The sequence below is a fragment of the Paramisgurnus dabryanus genome, chromosome 23 (genome assembly GCF_030506205.2).
Source record: "Paramisgurnus dabryanus chromosome 23, PD_genome_1.1, whole genome shotgun sequence".
NCBI lineage: Eukaryota > Metazoa > Chordata > Actinopteri > Cypriniformes > Cobitidae > Paramisgurnus > Paramisgurnus dabryanus.
The window spans coordinates 2775155-2799908 of NC_133359.1; the positions used below are offsets into that span (position 1 = coordinate 2775155).

The window sequence follows — 24754 nt, forward strand, 5'->3', positions numbered from 1 at the left end:
CTGGATCCGAACTTTACTTCCGGTTTCGTTTTTTAATGGTCTGACTAGTTGCTAAACTGATCTCTTCAACAAATGCCTCGTCGAAAATAAAAAATGTTTTTTTCCTAGGTAATCTATGTGTTGTTTTTTTGCTTGTTATATAAATAAACTATGTTAAAAGAACTTTGTTGTCACTTATTCTTAGCGGAGTTTACCAGAAGTTACGTGAGGACCACGACAGCCGCTTGTTTATGTTGTTACTGCTGAAATCGTCTATTGATAAATGTTTACATTATCAGGCGGTTAAGTAAATCATAACCAAACAAATAAAAAGATGATCAAAACAATCAACGCAGCTGAAAATTATTCTAAAAAACAAGAACTGCCCGATTTAAGATCAACCTGAACATCTGTCTCTGCAGGTTGTGGCTAGAAGAGATACAGCAAACCAGAAATCTCATGAAATCTCGCTGGATGAGCACTGTTTTTATCCTAATCTTACCCCCAAACCTAACCCTAAACCCAACATTTCACAGCATTTAGGCCGTGGCTGTATTACTTCTAGCCAGAACCACTGTTTTCATCCTAATCTTAACACCAAACCTAACCCGAATTCATCTTGCGTTACTAATGATAAATTAGCAATTTGCCAACAGTCTACTATCCAATACTATTCTCATCTCAAATTAGATCATATGCCTCTTTTAATTTTAACAATTTATGTTTTCTGAGGTTCGTTGTCCTGTGGAAATTTGTAAAACGACATATTTTCATTGTTTTGATGACTGAACGACCAGCATCCTGATACAAAACCCTGGACGTCCATCCCTCACAGCCTCGATTTGGAATCAAAATGGAGGCAAACTGAATAAGACATAAAACTCATTTTTCCATTTAAAGAAAAATTATATAAAAAGATAAAGTACTATTGTTCATAAACAAAAAACAATACATTTATCTCTTATTTGAACAGCATAAAATATGATTTTCTCTTTTATGATTTGGCATATACTGTAGGTTGAAAGTGGGCTAAAGCGTACATCTACTTAATGGGTATACTTACCTTATTTGAGATATCAGTATGGTTAAAAAACGTTTAGTAAAAACTCTGATAAAACATTTTCATGCTAAGGTTTGCATTTGCATGAAATAAAGCAATACTAAAAGTCATGATGCATGCAAGTATTTTTGATGTTTTTATAAGCGTATATTTTGTAAAAGTACAGGATGTAAGTCGTGTTATCACTAATCATTATTATATAAAGACACACATGAGATAGAAAGTATGTTGTGCAATAGAACAAAATAAACTACTTAGATTAAACCTGATGAATAAATAACATTTAATTTCAGTTTATTGTAAATAGCAGATCTCCTGTGGTTGAGCTGGTTTGGCTAGTCTGTTTTAATCTCTCAACTGGTCAAGATGGGAGACCAACATATACCAGCAAACCATCTGTAGGTGCATCAAAATTTTTCTGCTAACTGCAAAGACATTTTCGCAGATTTCCGGATCTAAAATGTTGTGCAATACTTTAAAGATGACATTGCTCTTGAAAAGTAGAAGTAAATCAAAATGGCAGTGCTGGTGAAGGTTTGGTTGCTGCTGATGCTCCCGATAACCACAAGTCAGTTTTATCTACATGATCCTCGGTATCTGTATGGAACCAAAGGTCTTCAGGTCAAACTAGAGATGTTCTGTAAAGATGTAGTCGAAGAGATTTATGTCTATAGATCAGATCGACACGGGCCTCTGTTTCCAAACCGAACAGCGGCAGAACGGGCCACAACTTATGTCAATCATGTTACATTAGATGTCGAAATTTCAGAAAACCTGGAGTTTTGGTTTGAATGCTGGAAAAGAGGAACTCTTCTGGAGAGGAAATATTTTCACCTGATAGTTTGTGCTGAGAAGGACGCAGAAGAAAAGATGTCTCTGTATCACGGTGCTCCTGCAGACATTGCATGTCAAAAGTTTAATGCCGGTCATGGAGAAACTCTTCAGGTGCTTAAGCTTAAAGAAAGCAGTTTTCATCTGATGATTCTGGATACTAATGTGTCCCTGGAGATTATTCCAGATGAAATGAGAAACAGAGTCATGAATAAAGGATCTTTAATTCACTTCTCGGATGTCTCAGCCATCGACTCTGGAGTTTACAGCTGTGTGGTTTGGCGTGACAATCAATGCCAAAGCTACAAAGACATTTCACTGGATGTTGAAACACAGAACATCTTCTTGGCCCTAGGTGAGAGTTTCACTTTGCCATGTATAGCTAAAAATTTGAAACCAGATAATTATTTCTGGTTTACACCTACAGTAATACAATTTTCATCCTAAAATAAAGAACAAACCGGACAGATTTGAAATGTTGAATGACGCACAGACTGGAAATTACTCTCTGGTGATATCTCACCTCATGCTGAATGACACTGGAAAATACACCTGTATGACAATCAAGGAAAATCTTAATGTACTCAACCTTTTTGTTTGCTCTGATCTTCAACCCATAAATATGACGTTCTCTTCTGGTGACTCGGTTGAACTCGCATGCCACCCCGATCTCTCAGATACTTTTAGAGTTCAATGGTTTTGGGAAGATAATCAAAGCTTTGAAAATCTGCTGATGGACAGTCAAGATGGATTCGTTAATGAGAAAATGAAGAACCGGTTGCAAGCATCTAACCCTCGAAGCTACATAAACATATCAGAGCTTTCCATTACTGATGGTGGCTCGTATTGGTGCAGGGTCTGGAATAAAGGGTTGTGTTTCAAACGAAGAGTCCACTTAACGTATGTGGCACATCATGAGGACACTTTGTAAATCGTGTATGCTTCACTGATGTCCACTGTGCTGTTGTGGCTTGTGTCACAGTTTTGACCAGGAAGAGACGACCACCAGGAGAAATTTAATGGGGCGACTACAAATCCATTAGCACTGCTAAGCTTGCTCATTTTTTTTTAACATGGTGACAAACATATTTAGAAACCACTCATAAACCATGAATTTTCAATAGGGTATTAACTTACTTCTGCATTCCTGTTAAGCATCTGCTTTCGGTTCTGTATGCTTTTTGCTGACATTGTGCTGTTTTTATACTTGAAGCCTTTAGGAGCTACCAAAGATGAGAATAATCAACGTTAACCTAAGTAAAAGAAAATTTACTAACTTTTTTATACCTTATAGTTTTTGACAAAGGCATTTTGGATAATGCAAAATATAAGCATTTTTACTAATGGTCAGATGTTTTTCATCAAGATACAGGACTGATATGATTTTGTTATATTTTGTTTTGTTTATTGCTTTTTAAAATAAAGTTTACTTGCATTACCTGTCTGATGATGGCTATGCTTGTGCTTAAATCCAAATGTAACTCATTCAGCATTTCAAAACATCCATCAATCTTTGTGGCAATTTTTATCACCACCTTACAGACATCAGAAAACATTTAAAAATTGTATTTTAGTAATTATTATAAAAATATAGTAAAAATACATTTAATGCAAATGTACAGATTTAGCATAACTGTAGCCTATAGAGAAAAATACAAATTACACAGCAAAGTAAATTAAAATGATACCACTTATTGTCTTAGTAACTTTGGTTTGTTGGAAGAATTGCTTGGACGTATTAGTGTATTTTTTTGTAAAAAAAAAAAAAAAAATAAAAAAATAGGGGTGTTTGATGAAAGTTGAAAGTGTAGAAAGAGCGCAGCTTTCGAAGCACTCTCGCGATACTATGATGTCATAAGCCGATCGGTCTGCGCAAGAACTCGAACGCCCACACAATCTTCATAATTATTACTTCAGTGTTTGATTTTTCTGTAAATATTTGAATCACTACTAACCGTAAATACTTTATTTTGATCGAGTTGCATTATATATGTTTAAGTATCATAACCGAACAAATAAAAGAAGATCAAAACAATAAACGCGGCTTGCTTTTCAGAAGGATGACGCTTCGTTGCTAGGAGACATCACTTCCGTTATTGGCGTGCTTGGTAACCAATCGTTAAACGTTTGGGCGCGCGGGGGCGGGGTCATTGCAGTGGGGGTAGGGCCACACGGAGGAAGCCAAGCCGCTCGTGAAGCGACACCAAGCAAAACAAAAGCGATCAAACAAAACATTTTAGGATTAAATTTAGTAGCTGGTGAGTAAGTTATAATGTTTATTCGCTTATATGTCTAATTCAATAATGCTGTTTAAACTCGCAGATGAGAGTTCTGCATTAGTTTAGGGTCTCTTATAACTTGTTTATTGCAAGGGTCTATTTAAACTTGATCCTGTTTATTTACATGCAATATCATTGAATTTAATTTAATATATTTGGCAAATTGTCATGGTCAAAGGTTTATTTAGGTAGGGTAACACAAACATTTCTTGGTGTTACAACTCTATGTGACAACTAGCCCCGATCTTCCCAAATACCATAGTATAGTACCATAGTAATCCTCATTGTAAGGGATTATCTTGCATGTGCATGCTGCTTATGTTCAACACAGTTGCACTGCATCCTCAGGTTTGGTGGTGATGTCGGGTTTTCCGTCTTCTTCCTCCAAGAGTTTAACTTCAACTCCCCTCAAATCCAAACCAAGCGTCCTGCAGCGCAGCAGGAGTGTTGAATCCACCGGTGACTCCACCTCTTCTCTCCTGTCACCCATCTATCATGACAGCTTTGAGTTGTCTGATGAAGACCTGGACTGCGATCACGCTCAGCCCGCTCACAACATCACTGTCACTTTAAGTGAAGATCTCGCTCGAGGAGAGGGATCCAGGTGAGCAGGTGTTTTGTCTGAGCGCTTGAATTTGAAGCTACATTAGGTCCATGCACAATGATGTGCTCCACCAGTGTCTTCATCTTTAGTCATGATATTTGTTTTTTAGGGATGGAGTGAATACAACAGATCCTACAGAGAGATCTTCTGCTGTTGAGTTTAAACTGAACGCCTGGGAGCAGTGGATTATTGATAAAGCCCGAGAGGAACGTGAGAGGAAACTACAGAAAGCTCTGGAGGTTAACAAACAATGAGAAAAAAAACAGACTTTATTTGTCTAGTACAAAACTAAAGACAGATTATTTATGTTTATTGTATTCATCTTGGATGTTTTTAAGGATCTCACACTGAAGGAAAAGCAGGAACAGGAGAAGAAAGATCAGCTGAAGAAGAAAGTCGCCAGAGATTGTAAAATTCAAGAATGGCTGCAGATGAAACGAGAGCAGGTGCCAAAATCTCACTGATTTGGTTTAGGGTTGTTTTGAAATCTCCTATCATGATTTTACTGTGATGTTGTCTTCAGGAAAATAAGGAAAGGATTTCCAAGGAGTTGCAGAAGAGCAAAGAACAACTTCTAGAGGAAAAAAGACGTGCAGAGATTGAAATCAAAGCACGGGAGAAATATAAAGAGTGGCTGAGAAAAAAGAAACAGGAGGAGATGGAGAAGAAACTCAAGGAGAAGGTTCGACACCCTTAAAGTCAGGGGGTATTACTGTGACCCCAACTTCTCCTCTAGATTTGTTGGTGTATGGCAGGCAAAAAAGTTTAAGGTTTTAATTGCTATTAATTGTTTAATGTTTCTTCTCTTGTGTTTAAAAAAAATTACGTCATTAAATTGAAATAAATTCTGAACTGTTTCTTTAAAAGGAGGAGATGGCCAGGAGAGAAATGGAAGAGAGGGAACGTAAAGAAAAGGCGGAGGAGAGCTTTAAGGAATGGCTGGACGTAGTAAAAACTAAAGGAAAAGTGAAGCCACCGTCTTCAGCATGCTCAGCAAGTGAGAAAATAAAATAATACACAATCATTTATTACACATCATGGCCAAAATGTAACATAAATCAGAATATAAAGTCAAATACTAAAGATTTTATTATCTTCAGGCAAATATAACAACGTGAATTATCCATCGCCGAGCTTCGTAAATCCCATTCCTTGGAAGCCCATTCACATTCCACCTCAGGACAGAACACCTAAGAAGAGTTTGAGGAGTAAAAAAACTCCTGGACCTCCAAAAACTCAGTCGACTCCGTGTCTCTCCTACAGACCTAAAGACACCATCAGTTTCGCTTGCAAAAGGCGGTGATGCTGGCATCTACTGGTCTGAAATCAGTATTGCATGTTTTAAAAGATTGATGTAACAAAATAGCTCATAAGTTATTCAGAATAATTATATTATAATTATAATTATAAAACTGTATTAGAAAAAGAAACCATCCAGGCTGATTTGTAAATCTGCAGGTTTGTTGTTTCTAATAGATCTCATTGTTTGGGCTTCTGATAAATCACTACAAACTTTGGAGGGGTATGTTGACATCCCTACAGTATGTATGAATTTTAAATTAAGGACATTTTGGTTGAATATATAGTTTTGTATGTATAGTTTTCCTCATTCAGTAAAATATATTTGATAATATTGTTGACCTGTCCAAACATGGTATGCAATTAGTTTTCATGACCTTATTTTAATTAAAATGTTGAAATTAATATAGGCATTTTACATTGCATGAGTATTTAAATTAACAGCAAAAATTGGATTTGGATTCCCAGGTAAAAAGAAAGTTTGAATGTACAAAAATATACTTAAGTTCATTTGTAGTACATTGTTATTTTTGTAGTAAATAAAATAATATTATTTAGTTATTTAAAAAAAAAAAAAAAAAAATATATATATATATATATATATATATATATATATATATATATATATATATATATATATATATATATAAAACTCAAAAAAGCGTAAAAAAAAACCTGGTAAAATTTGGAAAAAAATATTTACTTTAAAAAAAATATATTTTAGGTGTTACCAATTGATGTAATTTATAAAGGTTTATAAAACTCTTTTAATGTTTTTTTTTTTCAATTAAAGTAAGTTTAAATTTTTTTTCAATTAAAGTAAGTTTTTTAAAGTAAGTAGAGCATCTTTGACTTTTTAAAGTGAATATATTTATGTAGTATTATATTTTCAATAATTCATATTTAAGTATATTTTCTATCTATGGAAAGTATTAAAAGTGTCTTAAGCGTGGGCTAAAGTGAATTACAAATTGTAACTAAAACATTTTTTTGAAATACAGAGATATTATGCAAAAAGCACATTTTTGTCTCCAAATATAGCACACTTGATTCATCTTAAAGGAAAACACCACCGTTTTTCAATATTTTACTATGTTTTTACCTCATCTTTTTCAATGCGTGCACTTGAATGTGTTATTATTTAGCCTAGCCCCATTAATTCCTATGGCTCCAAACTCCAAATTTAGAAGCCACCAAACATTTCCATGTTTCCTTATTTAAAGACTGTTACATGAGTAGTTACATGAGTAAGTATGATGGCACAAAATAAAGCTTTTGTTTGGAGCCATAGGAATGAATGGGGCTAGGCTAATGCTAACACATTCAAGAAGTGCTGTACAAAGATTAAAAGTGCATGCATTGAAAAAAGATAGGTATGTATTAATTCATCTAAGTTGAGGTAAAAACATAGTAAAATATTGAAAAATGGTGGTGTTTTCCTTTAACAAGTACTAAAGATAGTTTAGGTACTAAAGATAGTTTAGGTACAAAATAAGTGTGTGAAAATAGAGCACTTTAAGGACATAACTGTAAAGTGTACTTAAAGTCTTGTTTGTGCATCTTTTTATCTGGGTTAACAAATCAATTAGTTGACAAAACCATCAACCAACTTAAAAACATTTTCAGACTTGAACAGGTAAAAGTCATGAGACCATTCAAATCACCATAGCAACGCTGGCTGCTACCCTCCAGCATCACTGCTGTTTTGCACCAGTGAACACCACTTGTTATCATCAGATAATGTAATCTAGTTATACATTTACATATTGATATATGAGTTGTCCCAAACAAGCTGCTTTTGTATTCATGGTGTAGTTTAACAAAAGAAGGATTCAAGAGTTGAATGGAAAACCAGCTATAAACCAGCTTATCTGCATTTAGAGTCATCAGGCACAAAAGACCTCTGACCTCAAGACCGGGCCGAGGGCCAAATGTGACCCTCACACAGACGTCTACATTGTCAGATGTCAAGCTGTGCCTTGTATTTCCTTCAATTGGTGACGTGAATGTTGTGTGTCTGTGGATGTGGGTTAGGGCTCATGCATTTATTACTGTATGTTTACACACACAATACTGTAGATTTCACTTCAGGAAGCTTTGCTGGAGCATAAACACTGTAAGTTTCGCTTAAAAATTTCCTTATTTTATCTTTAGGAACAAAAGGTTGTAGGTCATCAGTATAGAAACTGATCCGGGGTCTGTATTGATTATCTTATAGTCATTGTTAGAGATATAACAGGCAGTTTTTATATCTGATCTGGGAAAGCTGAAGAGCATTAGAGGAAGGTGACGTATGCCTGAGTGAGTTATGTGTCTATATCCTGCTTTGCTGACCAAAGGTCACCTTTCAAGACAACGGCATTGCTTTTTATTTGTAGTGCTGAATGTTCACAGAAGCAGGGCTGATTGGTTAAATTCGTCTATTTTTACTTCATGATCAGGTTTGGTGGTTCATAAGAAAAAAGCAAGTTTTCCAAAATGCTCATTGTGAAAATACAACAATGTTTTCTCTCTCAACAGATCACAGTATTTGACAACAAACTGCAGTTCCCAGAGATGCATTGGTGTAGGTGGGCAGGAAACTGGACGTCTCACCTCCAAACACAGGTAGGCAGGGGCGTGTCCGTTTGCCTTTCAATCTGTCTTACACTTAGGTGAAGGATATATCAGCTGTTTAAATGAGTTAAACTATAGCTTGTGTGCTAGTTAACCACATACAGGCAGTAATCTGGTATTTTTAATCCTATGTAATTCTTAAGACAGTCCATAGGAAAATGGTTGTAATAGCACTGGACCTTTTATAATGTGCTAGATTTTGAGGTCTGCAAAAGACTGTAAGTGTTTATTGCAGAAATGCAGTCCACAGGTGAAGACGCTGAAGATTGCTGCGACTATCTGTTCAAGATCGTCCTCATCGGTGACAGCAACGTTGGAAAGACCTGCGTGATCCACAGCTTCAGCTCAGGAGTCTTCAGTGACAGCCAGCACAACACCATCGGCGTGGACTTCACTGTTCGCACCATAGACATTGATGGCAAAAAAGTGAAGGTGAGGACACCATACAATACAATGCAATGAAATGCAATGCAATGCAATGCAATACAATGCAATGCAATGCAATTCAATGCAATGCAATGCAATGCAATGCAAAGCAATGCAATACAATACAATAAATGTACTTTAATGGAGCTTGGAGTGAGTAAATAATACCTCTGTTAAAAAAATATTGTGGATGTTTAGGTTTTTTTTAGACCAGGGGTCTCCAAGCAAGGGCTACTTTTTTATCATTGTTTAAAATGTTAACATACATAAAAGAAGATAAGCTAATATATATATAAATATGTAATAAATTAATATTAAAATTGAGGCTATTAATAGAATTTGCTTTGGTGGGCAACTCACAGACTCAACCTGGTGCTGGACCCCTACAGGGGAGAAAATGTTTCAATCCCCTTATAATTAAAAAGGTTTTAAGCATATATGCTTACCATATTTGCCCTTACATTATTTTAACCTAAATATTCAGACCTGTTTTCTACTGATAAGCAAAAACACATTTGTTTAATTCCACTTATGTTTTCATTCAGAGGGTAATTTAATATAAATTACATTTCGACTTGAAAAAGTATACTTTTACTTTAAATCTTAAAAGCTTTCATAAAGTCAACAGTAGGAACACAGTTTGCAGATGGTCCCCAAAAGTAAATATGCCTTTGTAATAATACAGCACCATTATGTATTCATAAATCATTTTGCAGATCCTAAGCTAAGGATCACTGACCACCAGGGGTCCCTAGACCCCACTTTGTTTTAGATCATATTTTTGCCTTTGGTTTCTTTTGAGCACCAGACCCATAAAGAAATCTAGAGGATAAAATTCAAAAGTTTTTCAATGTCATTTGACCAGAAACCCTTCATTTAACTCAAACCTCGACTTAAAGTTTTTTTCAATCGTAAAAAACAAGCGCTTTCCCCCTCGATCACCACCTCTTTGGTTTTTGCCACATTCAGGATCAAGTTGTTATTTTGACACCATTCTGTGAAGAATTTCACCTCCTCCCTATACTTGGACTCATCATTCCCCTGAATAAGACCCACTGTTGTGTCATCAGCATATTTAATAATGTGATTGGAGTCAAATCTTGCACAGCAGTCATGGGTCATAAGGGTAAATAAAAGGGGGCTCAAGACACACCCCTGCGGTGTGCCGGTACTTAATGAGATGGTGGCTGAAGAATTTGTCCCCACTCGTACAAACTGAGGCCTATTTGTCAGGAAATCAAGAATCCAGGTCTGTAGAGATATATTCAATCCCAGGGGTCCCAGTTTGTTCACCAGATGCTGGGGGATTATGGTGTTAAACGCAGAGCTAAAATCAACAAAAAAGCATCCGGACCCATGCATTCTTTTCCTCCAGGCTCAGATGTAGTGCAGTGGCTATTGCATCCTCAGTCGACCGGTTTGAGCGGTATGCAAACTGAAATGGATCAAAAGAGGTGGGCAATATGGAAATAATGTATTCCTTCACCAGCCTTTCGAAACACTTCATTATTACAGAGGTCAAAGCTACTGGGTGGTAGCCAGAGATGTATAGTAACGAAGTAGAACTACTTCACTACTGTACTTAAGTACTAAAAGACAGTATCTGTACTCTACTGAAGTATTATTTTTTTCTCCTACTTCCACTTTTACTTCAGTACATTTTTTCTTTGAGTTTAATACTTTTACTCCAATACATTTTTTATGTGCTGCATAGTTACTCGTTACTCTCAAATGTTACGAATCATGGTCACATGGTGGTCTGAACCAATTGGAGATAGTAAAGGGCGACCCCTCCCAACCTCTCACTCACAAATATGAGCCAGGGTTGTTGACAAATGTGAAGCGAAGAGAGAACCAAAGTGCGTGAGAAAGACAGAGAGAGAGAGAGAGAATGCGCAAGAAAGGGCGAGTGTGCGCGAAAGAAGGAAACCTAAATTCAATGAAACACCATGTACCTTTACCTATTACCATTTTATCGACTAATATTTCATTAATTCTGAATTCTCTATCGCCATATCAGTTAAATTAATCTGAATTATCTGAACATTCATGTCCTTGTACTCCTGCTACAGCCAAAGGAATTGTAAGTGTCCTTTGGCTTAAACATTTGAAATAATATAAACAATATTATATTCAAACATTTGACTGTTTTCTTTAATAACTACATTACACAATACTTGTACTTTTACTTTCAGTACTTGAGTAGTATATTTTAAAATAAACTACTTGCAATACTTAAGTACAAAGCATGTTTAATACTTTAGTACTTCCACTTAAGTGCTGTGCTTAAAGAGCACTTCAACTTCTACTCAAGTCACTTTTTTGATAGAGCACTTGTACTTTTACTCAAGTCTGGGTCGCTAGTACTTTATACATCTCTGGTGGTAGCTAAAAGGGAGATGTTTTTGGCACAGGAATGATGGCTGAGGTTTTATAACAAGATGGCACAACGGCTTGAGACAAGGAGGTGTTGAAAATATCTGTGAAGACTTGTGTAAGTAGTTTCCGCACATTGCTTTAACACTTGACTTGGTATACTGACTGGACCGGGAGCTTTTCTACGATTAATTTTCCTCAGGGTTTTAAAGACATCCTCCGGGTCAAGGTTCAACACTCTTTCATTGAGTTGAAAGACGGCCTTCACTGCTGGAGTATTATTCAGAGCATCGAACCTGCCAAAGTATTTATTCAGGTCATTCAAAAACTCAATGTTGTCATTACAGGACAGGGAAGTAGATTTATAATCTATAACAGACTGGATTCCCTGCCAGAGACCCCTGGTGTCTCTGTAGTCTGTAAAATGATCTTGGATTTTTTGACCATGGGCTTTTTTTGCCAGTCTGATGGCCTTGTTCAATTTTGCACGGGCAGACCTGAGGGCATCCTCATCGCCAGCTTTAAAAGCAGAGCTTCATGAAATTTGTGAATTGTATGGCCACAAAAGACCGATGCTGTGGTAATTGTGCTTAGAGTTTTGAAAATGTGACAACTGGTTGGACAAATGCTTGTTAGCAACTGAAACAAACTGTAAAATGGTGGATATTTAGTTTTTTTTGGGCAACACTTTGCAATAAGGTTGTATTTGTTAGTAGCTAACATGAACCTAAAATGATCAATATAGCTTTTTGCATTCATTGTTCATGTTAGTTTATTGTGCATTAACACATTTTTTATTTTATTAGTAAATTCTGAAATTAACATGAAATAAGATTAATAAATGATGTTATAGTTCATGTTAACCAATGCATTAATCACTTTCTAAAAAATGCTGTTTACTTTTTACTGGGTTATTTTTTGTGTTTCATGGCTCATAAAATACAAACTTAACCTGTTAGGTTGTTTTTACCTTATGCTGGGTTGTTTTATCCCATTATTTGGTCAAATATAAAAAAAATATTAATTTGAAAACAATAGCAGCATTTTGTAGAATTAAATGTAAACAAATACAACTTCATTGTGAAGTGTCACCATTTTGGTTTTGTTATCCCAGAGGACAATTTTTATGCTCATACAGTAAGTTTCTCTATCATATCTGAGGAGTCTTGAATTCTTTATTAATGTTTGATGTAAATGTTTAATAAAATTCCTAATGGAAAAATACTCCGGACAATATATCACTGACATCTGTTTTGTCTCCAGATGCACACCAGTAATATTTTTTATAAGTTTTTTTGTTGTTGTAAAAACTATAATCTCCCAATATAACTATAAGGCCTAGTCTTGGTTAAATCTAAACCCTGTCCGGGAAACTGACCCTATATGTGAGATTGCTGGCATCGTTTATATGTGTTTTGCTCTTGAGAGCAGATGCAGGTTTGGGATACGGCGGGACAGGAACGTTTCCGGACCATCACACAGAGTTACTACAGAAGTGCACATGGTGCCATGATCGCCTATGACCTGACCCGAAGACCCACATTCGAATCCCTTCCTCACTGGATACAGGGTGTGGAGCAGTATGGAGCTGCCAATGTCGTCTTTGTTCTGATAGGTCAGATTTTTTTACTTTTTTTATTTTTGGGAAGTTTCTCTATAGTGCCGATTTGTAATTCAACGTATGAATTAGGGATGCACCGATATATTGGCCTATAGTCAAAAATCTTAACACTATCAGACATCGATAACTTGTTTAAAGATAGCCAATGATTAGGGCAGATTATATCCTGTCAATACAAATCTTGTGGTCAAGTGATCTGCCACATAAAGTTCAATTATAAGTACTTAATAGTTATTATAATTTTAGATAATAAAAAAAATTAGAAATGAGTTGCAAATGTTTGTGGCTTTTCTACAGGAAACAAGTGTGACCTGGAGTCCCAGCGGCAGGTGTTGTTTGAGGACGCATGCACGCTCGCAGAAAAGAAAGGTGCGCTCGCTGCGTTAGAGACCTCGGCCAAACATTACCACAACATCGAGGAAGCTTTTGAACTGATGGCTCGGGAACTCATAATAAGACACGGTGGAATCGTCCATCAGGACAACCAATCGGATTCACCCAGAGTGTTTTTGCACTCAGATTCTCATCCAGTTGAAGAAGGAGGACTTCCAGAGAAAAAGTCATGTGACTGCTGATTGACAGTTGACATTTCTGGTCCAATATCACTGAGACAAATTTAGGAGAAAAATCAGCCGGATATTCTGTACACTTGGATCAAAAGATGAAGGCATGTTTTTCTCTTAATACAGTCATGTCACATAACATACCAGCAATTTCTTGACCAAACACAGTAACAAATGAGTCAAATCAATGTATATTTTTCTGTTACTTTAACTTAACAAATTAAGTTGAAAAAAAACTTGCAAAACCAAGTTGTTATAACTTCATGCTGCATTTTTTATAGTAAAGTGGAAGGCACCAAACAATCTGACAATTTAATAATCTGTCTGCATTTATTAAATTAACTCAGTAAACATGTATACAAGACAACAGGTAAACTTCTTTGGGACTTTTATTCTGCAAGGTTGCACATGGTATAAACAGTCAATGCAATAAATCAATTCTGTGTATTATACTAAAGTGATCAAATCTTAAACAAAATAAACAAACAAAAACATAACACAAGTTTGGACTAGCTTTAAGTCTAACTTAAAAAAAATATACTTCAATTGGTAATGCCTAAAACCTTTTTCAACCTTAAATTTCTCATTTTAAGTGATAACATCTACACCTAAAATATTTTTTACTTAAATGTTTCACTTAAATTGAGGAAATGTAGGTTGAAAAAAATAGGCATTACCAATTGAAGTAATTTTTTAAGTTAACCCAACTTTTACTTTTTACAGTGTATGCAGAGCACTAAAGTGATACAACATTGACATGACGGTGAGAGTAAATACTGACAGAAAATCTGTTCTTGGTACAATTAATTACAGTGTGGTTTAAAAAAGGAAGACATGAGACAAGAATAAGTGGTGAACACATTTAAACACTTCATGTGAACTTTATTTAAAATAATTTGAACACATTTTGTGTCAAAAAAAATCTTTCTTCTTGCATTGACATTTTGTTGTTTCTTCATTAACTAGTATGGCTTCACGGATGGATGTCTTGCTTTGAGCGTTTAAATTGAAGTACCTGCAATGCTTTGTTTGACCTGATGATGGCATTGGCAAAAAACCCTAACTCCCAGTTGTTGCCTAAAGTTGGGTTTGTAAGCTGGAGGTCCCTGGTTCGAGTCTCATGGCTGACAGCTGTTAAATATGTAACTAAATAGTAAATACATTTTATATTGATGAAAAATAAAATCATGGTAATAGCATAATTTTTAAGCATGATTTTTAATGTATGCTTAAGCTAATAATTTAAAACGATGCTGATATAATTGTATTAAGTAATACAAAAACATTTCTCATGTAAATATTTACATTTAAAGCCGTCTTTATATTTACAGTATAAGCCAAATATTCAGAAAATTTTTAAGTACTTCTGTTGCAATGAGTTTGTAGCCTTCATGGTTCTATAAAGAACCTTTAACATTAAAAGAACCTTTTCTTTAAAAAAAAAGAATAATTTAATAAAATAAAATAAGAAATAATTCTTTAACTCATTCCCCACCTGCCTTTTTTTTTAAAGAAGCCCGCCAGCATTTTTTGTGATTTTCACAAAAGTTTTACAAAATGCATTCCATGAAAATTTTCTTCTAAAAATATATAAACATACAAATATATCAAATGAAAGAATAGACCATCTGCTTTCAAACAATAAACAAACAAACAAACAAAATGAGGAAAAACGTTTCATCCTATCTATTTTTTTTTAGCAAAAAGCTGAAATAATTGAATTTTTGTGAAGAAATTTTGTTAGAGATCAGATTCAGAACAATTATCAAAACATACACAGAGTTTAAAATTAGTAATTTTTTGCTTACGGTTTTATATAAATTGAGTAAGTGCGCCATCTACTGGATAATCACTGTATTACAGATTAACATAAAAACTCATCAGGAACACGTTTTTTCACGCAAAAATTTTCTCTTAATTTACGAGATAACTCGACAATGGCGGAGAAAGAGTTAAAGAACGCTTGACTGCATGCTTCGATAAACCAAAATTGGTTTTTATATGGCATCACTTTAAAAAAAAGTTTATCCGCGTTATTTTTATGAATGAAATGTGCCCAACCCTTATAGTATTATGTGTAAAATCTCTTTGGAAAAAAACAACTTTTTAGACTCTTAAAACTCTTAAATCTCTAACTGATCAATTCAATTTGACATTGATGGTCCAACACGAGTCTCCATGATCTTACTAGAACACTAGAAAACATTTCATTTATCTACACTGTGTTGCCTAACATCACTGAAACTGAATCACTATATTTGCCAGGATGGGTCACATTTATAAATGTATAGCAAATTTACCATGAAGCCACTGATTCATACATGCCAGACCGGATGCGTCAGCACATCGAGGATGTGTAAACTCCTGAGCTTGCATATAATCCCAAACTGACTTCCCCCTTTTCCTCTTCACAGAGAGTGCCATCTCTTACCACAAACAGCAAAGGTAGATTTAGTTTTGCATTTGTTGAAGGCATTTGGGTTTGTCTTAACAATCTATCCTGTTAACCAAATCATTTATTTCCACATTATACTAAACTGACCATTCCTCGTATCATCTGGGGGAAAACAGTACAATGAAAAATAACTTTACCAGTTTTGATGCATACAAGAATGAGAAAAAAGTCAAAGGCAAAACCCAAGCACATTTGAAATTTGTTTAGCAGACCCCAGCTTATGGAAAATAGTAGAGAACATCCTTCCAATGAATTGTGTGATGAATTATTGCAGGGAAATTACTTGAAGAAGCAGTAGTATAGCGACTCTCATGACATTTCAATGGAAACTTGCAGACTTCTGGCAACATGAGCGAAAGTGACCTTTGGTGACCGGATGTGTGTGTCCAGCAATGCAGGAAAAAACCGTCCACAGTAAAACACTAATCGAGTCACACCCCTTTTGATCACATAGGGTGCAAATCAGGCTTAAAATCTTTGTGTGGCCATTGGCCAACCTTTGTTTAAAGAATAAAAGTTTCACTTTATTTGTTTATTAGATTAATATGAACACGGATATCAGATATGAGTGATGTCTGTAGTAAACATTCAGGACAAAAATTGTGTTAAGATTAAATGTTTCACTATTATTTTTGGCCCCTTCAGTATTTGTACCCTGTAGCCTATGAGGTCATTTTATTATCTTTCCAGATGTTTCTGTCTTCCATCTTGACACGTAGGCTTTGAGCAGATGTTTTTGTACGGAGTTGTATTTCTCTTTGTGCAACCATCACCCCTCTCTCAATACTCTATAAAAGTGTAAGTATCTGCAAACACAGATGTTGAAGATCTTTTTTTCACATACTTGAATTATTTCAACAAAATGGTATAGTTAAAATATTACATCTTTGCATTAAGGCTTGCAGTGTAAAAATAGTCCAATTGGGTAAGAAACATCTCGCCATACTGTTGGGTTGTTTCTCAGTCAAAGAGATAACCTGACCCAATATTGCTCAGTTTTCTATGTATCTAGTTTTGTCGAATGGCAGGGGTGTTTTTTGGGTTAGGGAAATGGATTGTTGGTTTCCCGCATGGTCTACGCCCCCCTAGCTATTACACAACACTGACCTAGTAGTCTATTGCAGGGTGGTTCTAGGAATGTAGTTCAGTTCTTCTGCGACAGAAGAGTTTTGATGAAGGTGAGTGAAATAAGCTTTATAATAATCAGCACAGAGACACATTTATAATATGAATAATAAATTATTATAAAGATTTATACATTATAAATGTTTACAGAAACATGTTTTATTTAAATTATTAAATTGAAATAAATAAATATTTATAATACATTTATACATTTTAATTTATATAAAAAAATTTAATTAATTTTAAATGTGAAAATAAATGTGATTTGGTAATTGTATATTCATATGTAAACCATGACTTGATTTCATTGTAATGGACAAAACTCACTGCCTGCTGTTTATTTTGGTTATTTGAGCATCCATAGATCTCGTAATATACTGTGCACTTAAACTATGTAGCCTATTGTTTTTTTTTGATGGGAAATGTTACAAATCTTTTTTACATTTGATAGTTGATTTGTTGATTTACACATTTGTTAGACTTATTTTTAGTCTGCAGATTTATTTTGTGCTTAACTTACATTTTCCAGAAATCATACCTTTCTCATGCAAAATGTTTCTTAAAAGTTTTATTTGTTGCATTTTGATTCTCTTTTTTCATTTGGGAATCATCTTACAAAGGGGCGGGGTTATAAAAAAAGAATATGTTTAAAAGGTGTATATTTTCTGCCCCCTTTAGGAGGATAAATGAGGGCCCTTATATCTTTCATGCAAATAATGCAATGTCTATTCTGAATGAATGTGTGCATGCCTGCTTTGTAGTGTGTAAATGGGTTAACATGTTAAAATGAGAGTAAAGGTCTATAGGCTACATATCCTAAAAAGACATCAGTCCACACAGAATCACACTGAATACAGCTGATGGTGTTGCTGTAAGCTTTAATTTTTGCTCACTTCTATATACCATAAAAAATTAAATCACAAACTTATACCCGTAGGAGGAATTGCAGGACATCTTACTCCAACACGCTTTGATAACATGTAGTATCCACATATAAATACACATTATATTCTGAAGATCAAACATGTGTACCCTGTTTACACTAAAACAAGATTATCCATCTTCACTTTTTAGATTTGCGTCATTGGTGCATTTAATGCCTTTTATCTCCAAGAATTAGTATTGTAACTGACAGCATATTTCAGCAATAAATTACGATGTTGTATTTGTTAACCATCCAGTCATTTATCTGCTTGTAAGAATGTGAATCAGTGAAATCATTTGAGTCTCAAAATTTTTCACCTACAGTACAAACACCACCACCACCCATCATGATGGAGTTTTATTTTTATTGGCCAGCACATTTCCAGCGATTTTCAATAAGGAGCTTTGGGAATAAAGATTTCTGAAAGCAGATAGTATTTCTAATGTCAACTCTCTCATAATTATTTCCATTATTTGTTTGTTTCAGTGTTGAGGAGTGGAGAGAAGAGGACACACCTGTGCTTAAAAACTTGAGGTGCAACAGAGGAGCAGTTAAATCTCTTCTACTACCCACTTATTGACAGGTACTCCAAAACCAATCTGTGCTGTGTTATGCTTTATGTTTGCATGTTAGCTTTAATCTTAATGGCCCTGTAAAATCGACAAATGTATTGCATGAAACACGCCACAAAGACTGTAAAGTATACTGAATTGCAGTGTAAGATCATTAAACAGTTTTCACATTGAGTTCAGGATAATCCCTAAAAAAGGCTAAAAAAACAAACAAATACGAAGGTCACTAATTGTACCTGCTGTGTTGATTGTATCTTAAAAGTGCTTACTTCATTCAAATCACAAGAATCCCAGCTTTCCGAAGATATGTGACATGTTTAGCTTTTTGTTTTTGAGTTTTATGTCAAATAATTAGGGTGACCAGACGTCCCGTTTTTCCCAGGACAGTCCCGTATTTCAACTCTAATTTTAGTGTCCCGACTTATTATGAAAAAATCATATTTTGTCCCGTATTTCATTAATAATAATAATTATTGTTTTATTTTTATTTATTTTTTTGCTGAGTGATAGCGTGAGTACTTGAAGTCTCCTCTCATATGAAAATAGCCCTATAAAAATAAAAAGTAAAAGCAAATCGCATTATAGTATATTTTAGAGAACAAAAGTACCATCCAATCACAATTCCCTAAATCAACTTGATGTTGGTGAGCGGAATCCGACGTCACCTGCAGTTAAGTGTAGTAGAGAGCACGGAGGAGCTTGACTCGGGTGCAAAGATGTCAAAGAAGCATGCGTGTACATTTAATGAGGATCTTCAAAAATAGTTTAAATTTCTCAAAAGAGAGTCACTATCATAGACACATCCCGTCCAGGATTTCGGTGCGTCTTCCGGAAGTCGTATTTGTTGACCGCATACGCCATTCAGTTAAAAACATAAGATATACAATCGTAGTTTCATTCTTACCTTAAAATGTAATGGTTGCTTTTCTGTAATAATAATAATAATCCTCTATGACGTATGCGGTCAACAAATACGACTTCCGAAAGACGAACACAAAATCCTGGAGGGGATGCGTCCGGGAAGAATGGCACGTATGGTCACCCTAACTATCAGATGCAAGCAAATTAAGATGCAACATTTGCGGGGCTCGCTTTTCCATTGCTCACGGAGGCCGCGCCGACATTACGCAGCAAATGCACACAAAAAAACCACATGGACACTGCTAAAAGTAAGTGTGCTATCCCATATGTCAGTGAATTTTTGCATATCATTCTGTTATTCATGGCCACAGTTTTTGGTCAGCTGACTGCACTGCAAAATTAATTAAGAAATTGTATGATCCAAAATTTTCTTCTGCTCGCACTAAATCTGCAATTTTATATAAGTCTACATATTTTTTTACATAGTTAATAATATTATCAAGTGTAAACTACTTGTTTGTGTTCATTGGGAGTTGTGGGTCTGTGGGTCCTTTGTCTGTCCCATATTCCACTCTGAGAAATCTGGTCACCCTACAAATAATGCAGTGGTCCCACCACGTTAAACTTTAAGGGGATAATTTGGGTAGCTTTCCTGAGAGTGGGCATGGTTTAGGTCCAGACAATGGACACGCCCCCACCGCTTGAGAGCAGAGAATCCTGCCTATTTTTCCAAGATTTTGATAACTTAATTCATTTACTTTGCATTTTTCCATAGACTGTAAAAAAGATGGACGTAGTGTCCGTGATGTCACCCGGTTTCTGAAATCATTTTTGAACCCAATACTATCTGCCATGGCCATCTTGGCCGTGCGTCACCTTTCATCACTCGTGGATATCCGAAAATGGTAAAGAGGCGGGACGTGGGCTAAGCTGATGTGACTGGTTGCTGAAACGCCCGCCTCAAGTGGCCACGCCCTTAATTATGCAGAACTTTAAGGCTTAATATAATTTAAACGGATGAGTTACAACAACAAAAAATCACCCCCTCACAGTTGTCATGAACGGCAAATTTAGCTATACAGACCAAAATCACTTTTTGTACCTGGCTGTAAACATACACTGTATTATTTTCTACTGTAAAGTTGGGCATTTTAACATGGAGGTCTATGGGAATTGACTCCCTTTTGGAGTCAGCCTCTAGCGGCCAGTCGATGAATTGCACTTCCGTATTGACTTCATTAGAGAGATCAGAAAGGTTGCCCCTTAGTTTTTTCCCTTCTTTCAATTTGATCAGGTGGTTAATATTTTTTTTCTGACTTTATAGGGACTTAAAATGAAATAAGATCAAGGTTTTCACTGAGCATAAACCTTTACTTGTGAGTTGTAGTGACAGCAAAAAGCTCAGTTTAAAAAAATATTTAACCAATTTTTATATTCCCATAGTCATTTTGTATAAACAATCTTTATATTTTCTAATCTTTTATGATCTTTCACTTCTTTTAAAGTGACAACATGGCGACTGCAGAGAGCGTGTCAGCAACTTTAACCACCTCCAGGAGCTGCACGATCCAGATCACCAACAAGACCAAAGAATACAACCTCATCAACCCACAGTAAGAAGGAAATGATGGGGGATACATTGTCTTTCAGATTATTATTATTAAAGGAGACATATCATGAACATTTTTCCATGTTTAAGTGCTGTAATTGGGTCCCCAGTGCGTCTATCAACCTAAAAAGATCACTGTGAGAAAGATCAACCCAGTAACTTAGATTTGGTAAACCATTCTTTGCAAGCATGTGAAAAAATAGCTAATTGAAATTTGGCGCCCCCTGTGATGTCAGAAGGGGATAATACTGCCCCTTAATCTGCACTATCCAACCACGGCACTGCCATTTAGTGCAGAGATCAGCTCATTTGCATTTAAAAGGACAAATTTTTGCTCACAATTTTAACATGTTATAATAAATTATCTATATGATATTTTGAGCTTAAACTTCAAATACATACTCTGGGGACACCAAAGATCTGAAAAAAGTCTTGTGAAATGTCCCCTTTAAAATAAGCAAATGTTTATTTTAAGAAAAACCCTGTTACTTTGTTAAAAAAATAAAAAAAATAAAAATTAATGTAAGCTGTCACTCCAATTTTTTCCTCAGAGTTTACACAGTCAGTGGGTACTGCTGCCATCCTCCTCAGCCCACAATCAGCTCCACCAACACCGAGGTCTGCTCGTTCACTAAGATCCAGAACACTGCATGCGGGGCCGTAGGCGTCTTGACCTATGACCTCTATCACGCGGAGACCCGGGTGTGTTCTGATCGCATGGCTATTCTGTTCTCCGTTCCCTACGACTACATCCTCTACAGTAACATCTTGGGAGTCGGGGTGTTCGAGATAACCCGTGCGTGCGATAAAGCCCTGTACAGCTACATGTATGAAGGGAAAGACTTAAGACGTTTTGCCCGCGCAAAGGCAAAGGCGTCTGGAGTCACCTACAAGGCACCGAGAGTTGAATTAAGAGCAACTATGTCAAATGTATGCAAAGCTATTATGAAAGTAGAGATCCATGACAGGCTGAGCTAAAAAGGAAAAACAAAAGCATTGTTGAGCCAAACAACAAAATTTCTTTATATTTTTATCCCACCTGAATTGATATGTGAAAAAATCTATATGCATGCAATTGTGACATTTGATGATGTTATGACTGTACAATCTAATAAAAAGGAAAAATTGTTAATATTGACTGATTTCTGTATTGTATAGGCTAGTGGATCTTTTACCACGTGGGTGTTGGTTTAAGCAGGACATGACTATGAAAACCCTAACCATTATACCCATCAAGTTAGTGTGACATAATAGATTGAGAATACGTTTTTAAAAGCCCCTAACCCAATCCTAAATCTAAAATACACCATAATCCTAAAATCTGATTGGTTAATGAAAATGTTGATCCGGGACCAACAATGATGTTTTCAGTGGTGTCAGTGATTGGAAGATCCCAAGCGTGAAATATTCACCCAAATGTCAATCCAGGTAGTGGCAGCAATTTGCACCAAAACTTATTTGTTGTTTTATTTATACTACTTAAAAAATAAAAAAAATAAAAATTATATATGTGTTTTTCTTTAATCAAAATGAACACATAAACACTCTCAATTGAACATTTGCTGAACTTAAAGATGATCTGAAACTTTCAGAAGCAGAATTCCTTGAAAAATAACCTCTTCATTTTGTGCCTGCAGCTTTATTAAAGTTTATTATATATTAAGTAGTCCATAAACGACACAATGCTGTTTCTAATTATGTATAAAAGCAGTTGCAGATGTTTTACAAAATACATAACAATGTTTGCACCAATGAAATGTGAAGCAACACTTTCCATTTTACTACCAAAATATTAATATTATTTCTACAGGGCCAATCTATGCTTTTGGTCTTTTCTCTTACTGTCAGAAGATCTACTGTGAATTTGTGAAAAGTTTTGATGTGTTTTGGTTAAGATATTTAACAAAGAGTGTTTTTGAGGCATGGAAGTACATTTTTTCATCTTATGTTTTTTTCAATTTTTAAGTTGGGTGTGTAAGTAACCAAATCCAACGTTATATTATTTTAATCACCGTCTTTTTACTTAAAACATAACATTATTTTAAAACATGTCAGCAACTCCTCGTAACTGATAGCTGGGATTGAAAACATTTTTACCCAGCGGGGTTAGTTGTCACAAAGTGTTACAATGAAGCCTCAGGTTTACAATTATATTGAAATGAAAACAATGTAAATACTATTCATCAAAATGATAACTGTTAATACAATATTAGGATAAATAACTCACTACTATCATTTTTTGTCTTAATTGTGCAGCACTTTCAAAAATATTTTTTTTTAAATCATGTGAAAATTCTATGCATTGATGCATAATAGACAGATGATTAGATGAAGGATGATGGATGGATGAATGTGTGGACATTTATCTACTATAGGCAAATATATAAACAATATCCACCTTTAGTATAGACAGAATTTGATTGAATTATTTGTGTTTAAACTAAATTTTCTAACAGTTGTAACTACAAACCATCTGTTTGTTACAATTAACCGCACCATGTGCTTCACTAAATTTTTTTATTATTATGAATGTTAATAAAATGAAATGTGTCTTTTGTGTTTGCTGGTCATTTGGCATTTAGAGTTTTTGTGTGATGTGAAAAAACCAAGGCTGATTGTTTAGGAACATTTTGAGAATTTGGAAAACAATATTGTTAGGTCAGTGTAATCACCTGACATACACAGTAATACTGTACTAACATGTTATTTAAAAGTGTAATACATTAATTTAAATGTATTCATTTATTAAATTCATTAAATTATTTGCAATTGTTTATAGGTGTCATTTTGTAGTATATATATATACATATATACTAATCTATCACTTGATTCATTCATTCATTTTAGATGCGTTTATCAATTGTGAAACATTTTGGGACACAGCACTTACCCCATTTTCACCAGCAGAGGTCCTCGTTGGGCTCTGATTTTTGGAAGAAAAATTATCTCCTGTCCTGTGTTTTATTAGCATTTTGGCAGGCCTTTATGTCAGCTGTTGTAGTTTTATTGCCTACTTTGCTTATAAAGAATATACAAACACATAACAACACGACAGGCCTGGTTCTCTATTTAGAGTAGCCATGTGCAGTAATTCTTAAATGATGTATATTTGTGTTTGAATAATTGTATTATAGTCCCAACAACACTTAAGTGTGTTTTACAACAATACCACAAATATATGAAATACTTAACAAAATAACAGTTGTACACATTTATCAGACATCATGTTGAATCTGCAGACCTCATGAAACCGCATAAAGTGTCAGAGAAACAAACAATCACTCTGACACTAAACAGCTGCAGGGATGAAAACATCTGTGCTTTTATTACTCAAATTACATATAGTATAAAGGTGTACTTTGACTGTAAGTATCACATTCCATATTTGAGAATTTATTATTTTTATTTTCTATGTAATTTTTGTACAATAAGGTTTTGTTAATAAGTCAGTTGCTGTCGTGTGTTATATTTATTTGGTTTATATTTGTTCTTACTGCGCATGTTCAGTACATCATTTTTGGTAGTTCACTTAAAACGAGTTGTTGACGCACAT

General features: G+C 35.0%; 3 protein-coding genes across 5 annotated transcripts; all 3 read left to right on the forward strand.

Moving 5' to 3' along the window:
• The first annotated feature begins 4034 nt into the window (after positions 1–4034).
• On the forward strand, positions 4035–6114 carry ccdc34 (coiled-coil domain containing 34). Its single transcript, XM_065277432.1, has 7 exons — positions 4035–4128; positions 4498–4753; positions 4863–4992; positions 5092–5199; positions 5277–5435; positions 5621–5750; positions 5854–6114. Exons 2-7 carry the CDS (start codon positions 4509–4511, stop codon positions 6054–6056), a joined length of 975 nt encoding a protein of 324 aa, XP_065133504.1. The 5' UTR covers positions 4035–4128; positions 4498–4508; the 3' UTR covers positions 6057–6114.
• A 59-nt stretch (positions 6115–6173) lies between these two features.
• Positions 6174–15058, forward strand: rab19 (RAB19, member RAS oncogene family). 3 transcript variants are annotated; one of them, XM_065277434.2, is made up of 5 exons: positions 6174–6275; positions 8573–8659; positions 8912–9100; positions 12902–13085; positions 13389–15051. In XM_065277434.2, exons 2-5 carry the CDS (start codon positions 8609–8611, stop codon positions 13664–13666), a joined length of 702 nt encoding a protein of 233 aa, XP_065133506.1. In that variant the 5' UTR covers positions 6174–6275; positions 8573–8608; the 3' UTR covers positions 13667–15051. The 3 variants fall into 3 exon arrangements, with proteins under 3 accessions (XP_065133506.1, XP_065133505.1, XP_065133507.1); XM_065277433.2 differs by lacking the exon at positions 6174–6275 and adding an exon at positions 7238–8168 and having other exon boundaries at positions 13389–15058; XM_065277435.2 differs by lacking the exon at positions 6174–6275 and adding an exon at positions 8150–8168 and having other exon boundaries at positions 8904–9100; positions 13389–15056.
• Positions 15059–17209: 2151 nt separating this feature from the next.
• On the forward strand, positions 17210–22339 carry LOC135768231 (tereporin-Ca1-like). Its single transcript, XM_065277436.2, has 4 exons — positions 17210–17287; positions 18646–18742; positions 21098–21205; positions 21753–22339. Exons 3-4 carry the CDS (start codon positions 21105–21107, stop codon positions 22177–22179), a joined length of 528 nt encoding a protein of 175 aa, XP_065133508.1. The 5' UTR covers positions 17210–17287; positions 18646–18742; positions 21098–21104; the 3' UTR covers positions 22180–22339.
• Positions 22340–24754: the final 2415 nt, after the last annotated feature.